Genomic DNA, 15,269 nt, shown 5'->3' on the forward strand with positions numbered 1-15,269 from the left:
TGTGCCACATTTTGTAGCTGTTTACATATCGTATATAAAATGTGGTTAAGGGTATTTGAGATGTAAATGGATAAGCGAAGTTTAAACATGTAGATTTAATTACACCGTATAAATTCTACGAGTGGAGTTTATTAATCTATTGAATTTCTTTGGAAATAATTATTTGATATTGTTTGGAGTGTTAAGAAGTGTTATGTAGAGCATCTGTATACCGTTTATAAGTAACCTTTATTCAGTGCGATATAAAATGAATACAGATTGAGACAGTATTGTCAACTTGTGCAACATTATATCTTTTCTTTTTAAAGGGATTTTATCAATCTGTCACAACGCACCTCGCGTATAGGGCCTACTCTTGCTTAAAAGGATTTTAATCTTCGTTATATTCATTGACTTCAATGTAACAGAGACGGGATGTAAAATGGTCGACCCCAGCCATGCCATTGAACTATTCATCCTTTATTTGGAGTAAGACATATTATATGACAGAAACGACATCGGTAGTTAAAAGATTTTTTTGATATAAAGTAGGTCAAAAGTTATTTACGAATTTCATTGAAAAATCGAAAACATACAATGCCGGTTATAGGTTTCTCTTGACAACGGTAATATTGCATTCATTCAGTTAATTACTTTTTTAGCCGTTAGCCTATCGGTGTTGGAGAAACATTCGAATATAATGAATATTTAGTCAGTGTGAATATATATTTTGAAGGACTTTCAAAAACTTTGTCGAAAATGTCAGATAAACAAGTTAAACAAGCTATCGAGAGATGTGCAATTGATGATTCAATTACTACAGATGGACATGAACTTTCCAACCTGGACGCCGACTGTTCAGGAAGAATTAGAAAGTCGTTTTTGTTGGATACCAGAGAGGCGGAAGTTGTCAAGAAGTCTTTAGCTTCGGTGGCTGGATCTTCCAAACGCTGCTCCGTTCGGGTATAGACAAGTTACGTGTTACAAAAATTACAAGTGTATATAGATGGCAATAAGTGAGAATATAGCAATGTGAAATGTCAAGTGAAATACCTTGTTCTAAACTTCGTTAATGTCAGTAACAGTTAGTTAATCTAATTAAAGTTTATGCTTTCTATGAAAACTCCATATTTGGATTTTCATTAAAAGCTTTGAACCAATGTCGAATTGACCACCACTAATGATAGACATATTTTGTTTGTGTCTCTTCAAATCCCATGTAGACAAACTCAATTGTTATTACTGATATTCTCTCTCTAGGCGAAACAAAATTGTTTGATGTTTTGTTACAACTCTTGCTTTGTGAGATCTTACTAAACATAAGCTGCAATGTATGAAGATTTCATATTGGCAAGCAACAATAATGTGGCAATAATAGCGTTTAAAAAGAAAAAAACTGATAAAGTGATTAGATATACTTATTTTAAAAGAATGTTTTCCTCTCCTGTTATATTAGAAAGAGTAAATTATAATGTGTCACGTGCCACCTAATTTGTCTGATGGATTATAAGTTAATGAATTTACTTTTCAGAGACGAACTAACAAACGTTTAGGCAGACCAGAACCGGAATTCGGGCACGATACTGTAACGTACGAGAAAATCCGAGAACGGATTCTACAAGAACGTGCAGTGACGAACGCCATAGACGCTTTACAGGAACGCTGGGGAATGATAACATTTATGCATAATGACTGTGTGGAGCTAAATGAGAAAAGAAAGACACGAAAATTAAGAAAACATTGTATACAGCGACAGTTCGAATTAATTAGCGTTGGTTTCGTGTTTGTGCTTATATGTTTACTGATATCACTGATTATTGTTTCGCTAAACAAGTATTTACTGTAAAATTAAGTTTTGTATTATTATCACATTTTTGCAAACTTTACTGTAGATATTAGACAACTAGAATAATTTATTAATACTCAAAAATAGCGGATTGTATTAACAATTTTATTAAGGTATGAATTGATGCAAATTTGGTTACTCTTCAACAGTTTACAATTCCTTTAGACTTAATTATAAGTGATTGAATAAATGTAATATGCGAAAGCGGCAATAAATACAAATTGTAAAACCTTAATTCTATTTACTGACTTTGACTATTACGGTTATTTTACGAGGCTTTATCCCGTGTTTTGTATTACTTCCCTTGCAGTTCCAACTTTTTATCAGACGAGTATATTAAATTTTCTCAGATTTTTCTACCTGACCAGTTTGTGAACTAAACATCTATACGACAATCCAACGCAAAATCCAGCCTTAAATATGTAAGGGAATACTACAAGAAAAGAACCATGACGGCTGTCTGACAGGACCATGTAACGTTAATGTAATTGCTTGTCAGGAAGCCTGTCTCTACCGAAAATACAGTTAAATATTCAATTATCATGATGTATGTATTTTATTTGACTAAAAATATTTTTCTCTTTTTCTTATTCTTATATAAATTGATTTGTATGAGAATTTTGCAAAACCTTCAAGGCATATATTCATTTCTGTTTAATTAACCACTGCTGATAATAAATAGGCCAACGGCTTATTTGACTTATTTAATCGCCTTGGTACTGAATGATTCATAGTACAGATTTTTTTTTCAATCTTATTGGAAATAATTTACATCATAGGTCATGTAACTGTGTCAAAAACTTATAGCCTCTTCAGTAGTCTGATTTTGAAGTAAAATTTTAGTCGAAAGCTTCAATAAAGGACCGAGACGTGTTCTTTTACAGACATTTCTAATTATTTAATTAACTGTCTTGTTGATACAGTTGTGTTTAAAGTTCAACATTTTTTGTTTCATTCTCACATATATTTCCCAAGAGTAGAGTGGCCGGCGTATCTTGTGACTTTGCCACTGTTGTTGACGAATAGATTGGAACTACACCAAATTCTAGAAGTTTTACCAATACCGCAAAATAGTAAAATTAAATTATCTTTAGTGAGCGATTAATAAAGTAAAAAAAGAGAAAATGTATTTATTATTTCGGCAAGGACTCCCCTAACTGTACGTTTCCGTGTAACAAAGAGTTCATGTTTTTTTAGATTTATCTAGACCACTTTCACAGTAACTTCTGTGAAATAATATCATGTTTAAGCATTTTCGCGAATTCATTTAAATAAGACTTGCCTCTGATATACACTACGTTCGTAGATCAAACTAAAGTGTCACTTATTATTGCATTAAACTACTGGATCCGCCCATGTATTAAAGGGAGTAAAATCGTGTGCAAACAAGGCAATTCACGTGCGATTAATACATGACTTTTATTTTTGAAATGCTTTGCTTTGTATATGTATTTCTGCGCATATTGACATCTGGTATCTGCGTCTTGTTTTTTTCCAGCCAACTCTCTATAATACGGTTAAAAATTATCATTAAATTCATGAGTCTCAATAATTTCTGACTACTCTCTCAGACAACATCAAAAATGACATTTTGAGCGATTTGATGAAGTTCCAAAATTATCGATGTACCCTTGGTCCGTTACGGACCCCTGTGGGATTTCTGTTTATCCAGAGCTCAACTATTTTTTCATAGATTAAAAGCTGACATGCTGTACTAAAGCCCAGGTAATTTCAATTCATACTCAAGTGCTGAAAATTGGCTCCCCGATAGCAAAAAAAAAAAATAAAAAAAAATAAAGAAGAAGTCCACCTCCACGCGCATACATTTAGACGGGGTGACCCCTGCGCGTGACCCCTGACTATCTACGAATCAAAATGCGGCTTTCGTTTTCAAGTTTAGCATTTCTACTTTCATTTTATTTACTTCCGGAAATAGCTGAAGGTCGAGTGACATCATTTTCTGTGTTGTCAAAAATATACATGTGCCTGGCGAGATTGCATAAATATGTGCTGGCCGTCCTAAGGATAATAACCTCTTCTTGTAGCATAAAAGATGCAATCTAATCCATATTATGTTTTGCTGTATCAGTTACCAACCCCAAACGCACTGCCCCCAAAAATGTACGTACTCCACCCCATGGCCACTCCTCGTTGATTCAATTTTTGTTCATAACCGTGAATGTATAAGAATCGCGTGTAATTTGCGCAATTGTTTGTTTTTAGAAACCATATTAATGATTTTGGTAAGTATCATTCGGTATGTTTTTAACTAATTTCTCGAAGAATTTATATAAAACGTTTGAAAGCTTGTCACTATGTTCGTACTCATCTGTACCCGAAACGTGTACGTACTCACAACAACTCGAATGTAATGCTATTATTCTTGAAATTGTGCTCCTGTTTACAGATTAAAATAACAAGAGGGCCAAGATGGCCCTAGGTCGCTCACCTAAGAAACACTCCATAACAGTGTAAAACATGTTTGACCTAGTGATTTCATGGAAACAAATATTCTGACCAATTTTCATTAAGACTGGACCAAAAAATTGGTCTCTTGCGATAAAACAAGCATTTTCTTAGATATGACTTAGTTTTTGACCCTAGATGACCCATGTTCAAACTCGACCTAGATTTTATCAAGGCAATCATTCTGACCAAAATTCATGAAGATCAACTGAAAAATACAGCCTCTAACACATACAGAAGTTTTTACTTTGATTTGACCAAGTGACCTAGTTTTTGACCTCAGATGACCCATATTCAAATTCGACCTAGATTTCATTAAGGCAATCAACCTGACCAAATTTCATAAAAATCAATTGAAAAAAACAGTCTCTATCGCATACACAAGATTTTTCTTTAATTTGACCTAGTGACCTAGTTTTTGATCTCAGATAACCCATATTCAAAATCGACCTAGATTTCATCAAGGCAATCACTCTGACCAAATTTCATGAAGATCAATTGAAAAGTACATCCTCTATTGCAGACACAATGTTTTTCTTCGATTTGACCTAGTGACCTAGTTTTTGACCCCAGATGACCCATTTTCAAACTTGGTCTAAATTTCATCAAGGTTATCATTCTGACCAAAATTCATGAAGATCAATTGAAAAATACAGCCTCTATCGCATACACAAGGTTTTTACGTGATATGACCTAGTGACCTAGTTTTTGACCCCAGATGACCCATTTTCGACCTCGGCCTAGATTTCATCAAGGTAATCATTCTGACCAAAATTCATGAAGATCAATTGAAAAATACCGCCTCTATCGCATACACAAGGTTTTTCTTTGGTTTGACCTAGTGACCTAGTTTTTGACCCGAGATGACCCATTTTCAAACTCAGCCTAGATTTCATCAAGGTTATCATTCTGACCAATATTCATGAAGAAGAATTGAAAAATACAGCCTCTATCGCATACACAAGGTTTTTCTTTGATTTGACCTAGTGACCTAGTTTTTGACCCGAGATGACCCATTTTCGAACTCGGCCTAGATTTCATCAAGGTTATCATTCTGACCAATATTCATGAAGATTAATTGAAAAATACCGCCTCTATCGCATACACAAGGTTTTTCTTTGATTTGACCTAGTGACCTAGTTTTTGACCCGAGATGACCCATTTTCGAACTCGGCCTAGATTTCATCAAAGTTATCATTCTGACCAATATTCATGAAGATTAAATGAAAAATATAGCCTCTATCGCATACACAAGGTTTTTCTTTGATTTGACCTAGTGACCTAGGTTTTGACCCGAGATGACCCATTTTCGAACTCGGCCTAGATTTCATCAAGGTTATCATTCTGACCAATATTCATGAAGATTAATTGAAAAATACAGCCTCTATCGCATACACAAGCTAAATGTTGACAGACGACGGACGACAGACGACAGACGACAGACGACGGACGACAGACGCCGGACATCGAGCGATCAGAAAAACTCACCTGAGCATTGCTCAGGTGAGCTAAAAAACATGAAAAATTATTGGTAATGTCATGTTTGTAATTACGAGAGATGAAAAATCGTTTAAAAACTTGCAGCTCATGATTTTGGTAGTGTTGTTGATTTCAGAGCCTCTTTTATGGATATTTAAAACATGTTTACCGTTTCCAAGAACAACAGAATGGTAATTAGTAAATGTACCGGAATCGTAGAGTAATCACATGTGAAAACAATACATTTAGTCGTTGTGTAATGTTTATATGCAAGAATAGTGACAATACACGTTTGTTTTCGGTCTCGGTCACAAATATTCCCGCGGGCTTCTGCAGACGTTAATACATATTCTTGCATAAAAACTACCTTTTTCACTGGATCCGCCCATGTATTAACGGAAGAAATATCGTGTGCAAACAAGGCAATTCACGTGCTGTTAATACATGATTGGTGGCTGCTGCCACCAGTGTTAAAAAAAATACTCTGTTTGAGAATTCTTGTCAGTTCTTCAGACCATCCTAACAACACAACCAAAAATAGTTCCAGGCTTTCCAGGAAAATGATTATCTACACAACGTGCAGAATATGCAATGCTACAATATATGCCTTAATATCATTTTTAATGTAAATTCGGCAACTAAAATCAATACAAACTGAAATTAACGTTTTAATTAAAACAACCACGTGTATGAATACAAATATGCAAATTTATGATCACGTGAATAAACGTTGACATCATGTCACCTGAACTGAGCGATGATATTGATTAGCTATTGCATAGTACTGCCCTAGAGGTCACGTAGCTTATAACGTAGAAAAGATAGAAAGCTAGCCGGGAATCCAGACTGACAATTTAAACATGTTTCCTAACCGCATTGTCACATGTATAACTCCCGAAATATAAGACTGTATTTGATAAAGAACGATGACTTCTAATAGCAATAATCTACAGATTATATACATCTACAGATAATCCACGGCTAAAAATAGAAACGGAATTTCAACGGAAAAGTTTCCGAACATTTCAGTTCCACAGACAATACCAGTTTGTACCTACCATAGCTTTTCCAGCAAGTTGTAACAATTTTCAAGTATGTCAGAATAAACTTAAATGTTCGTCAATCATAGCTATCAAATTATAAGATATTATATTAATGCAACCCTAGTGATCTAAGAATGTTACCGAATTTTAGAAAGTATTGTCTCGTTGTCGTTTCAAACACTCGAAAATATGACCACATGTTAACTAGGCTATTTATAGAAAATCGATAATCAGCAGTGATACGGATTTCCTCAGGCGTTGCTATAGACTGGCTCCCGTCCCTATGTTTGTTCTTATTTACATATATCAGTTTTCTTCATTAAGCGGGAAGTAACTCCAGAAGGTTGTTTCTACATTGAGATTTTTTATTGCCCCTGGCTCCGAACATAGGTTCAGCCATCAGATAAAACTGTGCTATTTTAGAGGTGTAAAATTTTCTTACAAAATGTTTCCAGTATTTATATAAAAATAACCATGCAGCCAGGGAGCCAGGCTAGCGTTGCTACTGCCAATTAACACTAATTAGCGCACTAATTTGGTAAGATGATTTATGAACAGAACAGAACAGGACAGTAATTTATTGATATAACTTGAACATGTTCAGTTCATCGTTATATTAAGAACAAAATATAATTAAACATGCTTTGCAATACGAGAGTGAACAAAACAAAAGAATGTTCAGTTAACATTCATTTAATATTAGCAATGTGACCTGCCATGAGAAGCAAAGACATGTATGTTTTCTAAATAATATTCCCTCACGGATAATCTTCCTTCAGCAAATGTACAACATCAGATACTATATTAATGCATAGATACACATGTATTCGGTACAATTTCGTCTAACAAAACACGAGTTATCAACGGGCGCACCGATGATATTAATACTCGCCTTTTAGAAACGGCAATATGTCAGACTGTAGCAAGCCATCGGATAACAGATTTGACCAACTTGAATTGTTTTAAGACATATTCTGCTCACTTCAGTCGCACCAAGAGTAAACCAACATAGTGCATTTTTGACCAGCATGGACATGCGGATCCGCATGCACAGTCTGGTCAGGATCCATACTGTTCGCTAACGGTTTCTCTAGTTGCAATAGGCTTTGAAAGCGAACAGCATGGATCCTGACCAGACTGCACGGATGCACAGGCTGGTCTGGACCCATGCTGGTCGCAAACGCACTATGTTGGATTTCTCATGGTGCGGCTCAAAATATCTGGATTGATACAAATATGTATAAAAATTAAAACAGTTTCGTTTCGCCAGTTATATAATTTATTTTTCGACTTTTTTCTCGGTCTGACTAAAGTTGTAAGTTTGCCAATGTCTAACATTTTTGCGAAGCCTGCTGTTATGTTTAGCGGACTTTTGAGTATAACAGATGGAGTGATAATTAATGGGCCTCTTAAATACACTGGCTGCAGAACTGAAATTCTGAGGTGCATTTGTGGTGCATGTTTTATGCTGTTTTCTTCCACAAAAATCTCATGAAACCCAAATTATCCGATAAGGACTAAATCAGTGTGTATATAATTAATGATAGGCACTGTCCAAAAGCTTTAGAAAGAAATCTTAAAAGCTGAATGGTTTGTAGAAAAAGCTTCATGACTGGCAACGAAAAAAGGATTAATTTTGAAACCAAAGCTGAATATTTTGCCCCCCCCACCCCCCCCCCCCCCCCCCCCCCCCAAAAAAAAGTTCTTCTCAGGTTTATATTAAGAATTCCTCAAATGTCACTTTCTTTGTAATATTTTGCACATTGATTAGCAGCCACCATCAGCGCTTTGAGCGCTTTGATTTTTATTTTTGAAATGCTTTGCCAGGGACGTATATATGTATTTCTGCGCAGACTGATATTTGGCATCTGCGTCTTGTTTCTTCCATAATAACGTCTTTCTGTAGCATAAAAGATACAATGTAATCCTAAGTATGTTTTGCTGTATCAGTTACCAGCCCCAAACGTACTGCTTCCAACAATGTACGCACTCGCTTCTCTTAGAGTTTACTTCCCTTTACGAAGCGTCGGTTCAGTCGAGGTCAATAACCGCGTGTAACTTAAGCGAGTGTTTGTTTTTAGGAATCATATTAATGATTTTGATAAGTATCAGTCGGTATGTTTTTACCTAATTTATCGCAGAATTCATATAAACCTTGAAAGCTCGTCCGCTATAAAGTTAGATACTTCTCCGTTGAGATATTATTCAGTCGTGATTTTATAAAACATAAAACCAATTTCACGGGTATGAAACGTTGCCTGCGGCACAAAATTTGCCGCACTGAAATGAAGGCAACGCGCCTCCGACGGCGCAGGCATTGCGCAGGATGTTTACAAAAATAACGAGCAAGGTGAGTAAAATTGAAGGTTTTTGGTTATTGTCTTTTTACAGTAAAAACTTTTTAGAAATCGGGGAATGCAGCGGGATGTAGTTGTGTCTTGCCGACAAATTCATGCCCAGTTTCTGAAGAAATATGTAATATTGTTATTTTGCGCGTGTTTTTCATCGGATACAGTAACGTGAAAATTACGAAAGTAGTGAATATTCAGAGTCATTTCACCTCCTGCTGAAAAAGGAATGATGTATTTCTGTAGTATATTATATAAAGACATGGTATCTGATCGATTGAGATAAAATACATGCCTAGGAAAAGGCATATCCCCTCGTTCTGCCGACTTTTCAGTCCAGTGCCGCAGGCATCTCGATGGTGCCGCAGACATCCTGAGAGGCGCAGTCATCTTGAATACTATTGTAGTCAGTAGTACGTATAATTTCGACCTTCTAACATGTATTAAAGTACAAAAATATCAATAACAATGTTGTTCCTCCAGTTATTGTAGTAGTAAGACAAATCTTCTCAATCCGAACTTTGTAATATAAATAGCTATTTTAAGAAGTTTGCAGTATTTTTTCTCGCTGTTTTGGGAATGGGGCCAGGGAAAATCACGTCATTTTGTATCGATTTGGGATTCATTTTCTCCCGTAAAATAGCAATATTCAATTACTAAACATCCCATTTGTAACAATTATTGATGCTTATAGTTCAAAGCAAGGTATGAAAACCAGCATCGGAGCACAAAAACTGTCATAACTTTTGTCAGTTTTCAACCAATTTTAATGTTTTTGTTTCAGCATCGAGTTTCTTTTTCTTTACAGTTTGGGCGTACTTTTTTATTAGCGGTGAGCTGAATTTCAATACTCTCCCCCTCCCCCCCACACCCCTCATATAAATAAATGGTGAGATTCGCAGTTTTGTCGTTCCGAAAACAAGGAACACAATAACACACACACACACACACACACACACACACACACACACACACACATAAAAACATGAAATTTCTCTCGCTCATCTCGCGCCATGTTTTTCTGTAACAGTATATCAGCACAAATTTTACTGTTATGTCAAGAGATTTAGATACGAATGAAGAATATTTAAAACGATACTGTTCACAAGTTTTGTGTAGAAAAGAACCAATGAAAAAATTGTCCAAATGGGGCTTAACTTGTTCTAATTATTTCTGAAATTCTACAAAAATATTAACGTATTTTACTCACTCTTTGTCGTTAAACTATGATTTAGGTCTGTGCACCGCCTGTACACATAAAGTTTTCGTCTAATCATAAGGAGAAATTATTTTCTTTTTCCTTTTAATATACACTGAATGTATGTGCATCCATCTGAAAATATAATGTAATCAAGATAACTTCAATGCTTTTTTTCCACACAAGACTTGGGAACGGTATCATTTTAAGGGAAGTTTCATGTTTTTACGGGTGTTTTTTTTTTGTGTGTGTCTTTTTTGCCGTTCCTTTTCTTCAGAAAGCCAAAACAGTGATTTTTCGCCATTTTCTTTTTCGGTGGTTGGGGGAGGGGGGCGAAATTCAACTCATCGTTTATCAAAATAGTACGCCCAAACTGTAAAGAAAAACAACAACAACAAAGTGATGCTGAAACAAAAACATCAAAACTGGTTGAAAAATGACAAAAGTTATGACAGTTTTTGTGCTCCAATGCTGGTTTTCATACCTTGCTTTGAACTAAGCATCAATAATTGTTACAAATGAGAATGTTTGGTAATTGAATAATGTTTTTTTAGCAGAAAATAATCCAAATTCGATACAAAATGATGTGACTTTCTGAACTGGGAGGCACCTGGTTCCATCCCCCAAAAAAGCAAGAAAAAATATTGCAAACTTCTTAAAATAGCTATTAATATTACAAAGTTCGGATTGAGAAGATTTGTCTTACTACTACAATAACTGGAGGAACAACATTGTTATTGATATTTTTGTACTTCAATACATGTTAGAAAGTCGAAATTATACGTACTACTGACTACAATAGTATTCAAGATGACTGCGCATCTCATGATGTCTGCGGCACCATCGAGATGCCTGCGGCACTGGACTGAAAAGTCGGCAGAACGAGGGGATATGCCTTTTCGTGACATGTAGTTTATCTCAATCAATCAGATGTCATGTCTTTATATAATATACTACAGAAATACATCATTTCTTTTTCAGCAGAAGGTGAAATGACACGGAATATTCACTGCTTTTGTAATTTTCACGTTACTGTATCCGTTGAAAAACACGTGCAAAGTAACAATATTACATATTTCTTCACAAACTGGGCATGGATTTGTCGGCAAGACACAACTACATCCCGCTGTATTCCCCGATTTCTAAAAAGCTTTTACTGTAAAAAGACAATAACCAAAAACCTTCAATTCTACTCACCTTGCTCGTTATTTTTGTAAACATCCTGCGCAATGCCTGCGCCGTCGGAAGCGCAATGCCTTCATTTCAGTGCGGCACATACCCGTGAATTTATCCGATTTAGAATGTTTGACTCTGGTACTGAATTTTTGCACAAGCTAGTTAGAATGAAATAAAGAACGCCTGTAACTTTATATCGAAAAGATGTGAGACTAATTCTGACTGACCGCCGTAAACAACGATCGTGTTGTCCTTCTGTTAGATTAAATCCAGATGCAGACACTTGGGATTTCTGTATTCTTTCTCTCATTTGGTCATTGACCAATTCATTTATGTTTGGTTGTAATTGCTATAAATGTTATAAAAAGAACCATTTTTCATCTTTTAAAGCGAGTGAATTTCTTGACAATGATATTCAATAGACGATTGATAATTATAAATATAATGATATTCATGATGTGTTGGACGTCCTTGAGAGTAGAAAATAAAGCCATATATAATATGTATAGCAGCTTAAGACTAATTGGCGTCGTTTTAATTAAGTGTAAGAGACGTTGGTCGAGTTGGCTTTGTCTATAATAGGTAAAGAAAAGAAGAACTTTTGATGTTTCAGTAGGAAAACTAACATGTGATACAAAGAATATTACATTTCTGTCGTTCCAGATTGCTTTTCACAGTCTCTGAATACAATTGATAAAATGCTCGATAGAGCCCCGCATTTTATCATTTTATTCAACTCGTTAAATGAATTAGGCGTGGAAAGGACCTCACGTTATCTCCTCTACATATTTTGTACGGAAAGAAAAGAACGTTTATTTTCGAATCGACTATTTGATTTGTCACTGGATTTTGCGATAGAAAAATCCAGGAACTGTATTTTTTCTTCGGACGGGGAATAACAGTAGATCGTTGGGTTCTTCAAAGATGTGAAAAGATCGACATCCTGATATCTCCTTTGATTTTCTGATAATTATGGAAAGGAAACGACTTATTATTGTAGCAACCAACTGTAGAAATGTAAATATAAGGACATAATGATATTGTTATGCGTTTAAACGAGTATAAACCACACTGTGACTTCTTGCAAATCCACGAGTCGCGCTTGCATTTAATTTCTGATAAACGTACTTTTCTTTCTATAAATATTCTGTATTAAGCATTGCTCAGTGCGATATTTTGACAAAATTAAACAGTGCCGTGAATACATACTAATATTACTAATAATTTAAGTACAACGTTCCTTGATCTCAAAACATATTCTAACTATAAAGCATTTTTATTTCAGAGTGAGCAAGCAAACTTCCCAGCAGGAAAAAAAACGTGTGCAATGATAAACGTCAAGGGCGCTTTGCATTCAGATGAAGTATTTTTTTTTGCTTACATAGAAATATTAACAAACGAAAAATTAGTTTAGTAGAACAAGAAAATCATGTTTGAGCACTAATATGTAACTGTAGATGATTTTCACTTATATAAGGTGTTGTTTTTCACACTGAATTTTCCTCTTAAGTTACAAACGTTGTTGCAAATAGTTATTCCGAAATGTCATCGCATTTCATGCTCATCAAGTATTAAATATACTATCATATTAATGTATCGTATTGCCTTGGAAACGTCTACGTTTGACATAGAATTGGTAATTTTAAACACAATTCTATTATTTTCTTTAAAACAACAATGATGAAACAAAATGTCATCGTGTGATGAGGAAAACCGTGACGTGCTTGTTAACCATAGATTTTGTTCTGAACGATTTCATGCATGAGCATTAAACATACAGTCCTGCAATTTGTTTATTCTGAACGATCTCTTTATGAGGTCTTTCTGTTTTGTACTGAATACTTGCAATAGTCCAGCCAACCTTTATTAGAACCGGGGTCTTTCTGTTTTACATCTAATACGCAGTCGAACAATATTTGTATTTATTTGAAATGTGTGGTCAAAGAAAGAAGACAAAGAAATGTGTGTTCATTCAGAACGGTGTATTTTCGTTTAGCAGTAAATACTTCGACGACAAATACTTTGTTTTGAACGAACTCATCAAATGGATATTCCAAAATGAATTTTAAGCCGTACAAGACATTTTTGCAGAGATGTGACCACGTTTTTGGAATATAAAATTTGCTATGAAAAGGAGTTTGTTTACACTTTTCTTCATTTTGTTAAATAGTAAATTTATGACATAAATGGTTAATGGATATCCTGGTCTTTCTAACACCTCCTTTTTACGTACAAATCTTTATACAAAATAAATGCAAACACGTTTTTATTCGTCATCGATTGCAACAGTGTGTGATAATCTTTGCCAGTCCGTTTCTCTTCATATAAGCTGATTTACGAGAATTATATTGACTTGCGACTACGCGTCCTGAAATAATTTGAGCCTGATCATTATGCTACATCAACTAGCTTTTATCATACTGAGAATGTAATGTTTGTTTTTGTATTAGCATCACTGGTGCAATAATATCAGTTTTCCCCAAGTCTGAACATGCGATCTAACGTCTTTCACAAAAATGACATCATTCAAAGAAAAAACTTTAAAAATCGTCAATCAAACTTCAAAAAAGAACACCCCCACTCCCGAAAAAACCGCATTCAGTGAGTCAGTGATAGCTTTAGCTACTTTTCCTCAAAATAAAGATCAATTTAACCGACACGACTTTGCAATTTTTCTTTGGGTTCAAGGTAAAAGTAAGAAGTGCATTAATTAAAATTTAACATCGGGTGGGTCGTTTTGACTATACTATCTATTTAGAGTAAAGATTTAGAGTCGATGATTTAGTACATGATTCTCTTATACCATATGTTTTTGCGTATCTTATTATAAAAATATAATGTAAGGACAGGACTGAACGGTACTTTTGCACGATTTAGGAATTTGCAAAAAGTCCAAGAGTGATTTACACCCGATTAAAGTAAACGCAGAAATTAGACTTAGACTAGTGCTTGAAGTGTCGCCGCTCAATACGGAGTCGTGGTTTCGAGCCCCACTGGGTGACGAATATGCTTTCTCGTGGGGCGTAATAACTGGGCACACGAGAGTGATTGAAATAAACTTCAGCTTTTATCACTATACAACTGATAAAAGATTTCTTTTACTTTCTGCTTTATTCCCCGACATCAAATCTTTTCTCCATAGCAGTGTATATTTTGGATGTGCACATGTTTATAATACGAGTAGTCAGTGACTGGTTGTAGATGCAGAAAACGCCAGTCCTCTGTGCAAGAATAGTTAGTATGTGTACACTATACTAATCAAAGTAAAATATATATCCAACGAGGACGAAACATTATAATAACTTTCAACATTTTAAAGACATGCATTTCAGTCAGCTTTACTACCGTTTCTTCTAAATTTGTTATATTGATAGCAGCTTTGTCTATATATTTGTGAATAAGAAAACTTGAATTTTTACTTTTGAAAATTCAATCGAAAATGTAGTACATGTAGACCAAAATCAAACTGCTACAAGGGCAGTAACATAGAATCTTAAATATTACATAAACTACAAGGGCAGTAACATAGAGTCTTAAATATTACATACACTAGTCTGCTACAAGGGCAGTAACATAGACTCTTAAATATTACATACACTACAAGGGCAGTAACATAGAATGTTAAATATTACATACACTAGTCTGCTACAAGGGTAGTAACATAGAATCTAAATATCAACACTCAGGGCAGTAACATAGAATCTTAAATATTACATACACTACAAGGGCAGTAA

General features: G+C 34.9%; 1 protein-coding gene across 1 annotated transcript; it reads left to right on the forward strand.

Annotated features, from left to right (window-relative positions):
• LOC123545317 (uncharacterized) lies at window positions 1–2,060 on the forward strand. Its single transcript, XM_045331651.2, has 2 exons — window positions 1–942; window positions 1,511–2,060. Exons 1-2 carry the CDS (start codon window positions 739–741, stop codon window positions 1,823–1,825), a joined length of 519 nt encoding a protein of 172 aa, XP_045187586.1. The 5' UTR covers window positions 1–738; the 3' UTR covers window positions 1,826–2,060.
• The last annotated feature ends 13,209 nt before the right edge of the window (window positions 2,061–15,269 follow it).

Source organism: Mercenaria mercenaria, chromosome 1 (genome assembly GCF_021730395.1).
Source record: "Mercenaria mercenaria strain notata chromosome 1, MADL_Memer_1, whole genome shotgun sequence".
In the NCBI taxonomy this organism is placed as follows: Eukaryota; Metazoa; Mollusca; class Bivalvia; order Venerida; family Veneridae; genus Mercenaria; species Mercenaria mercenaria.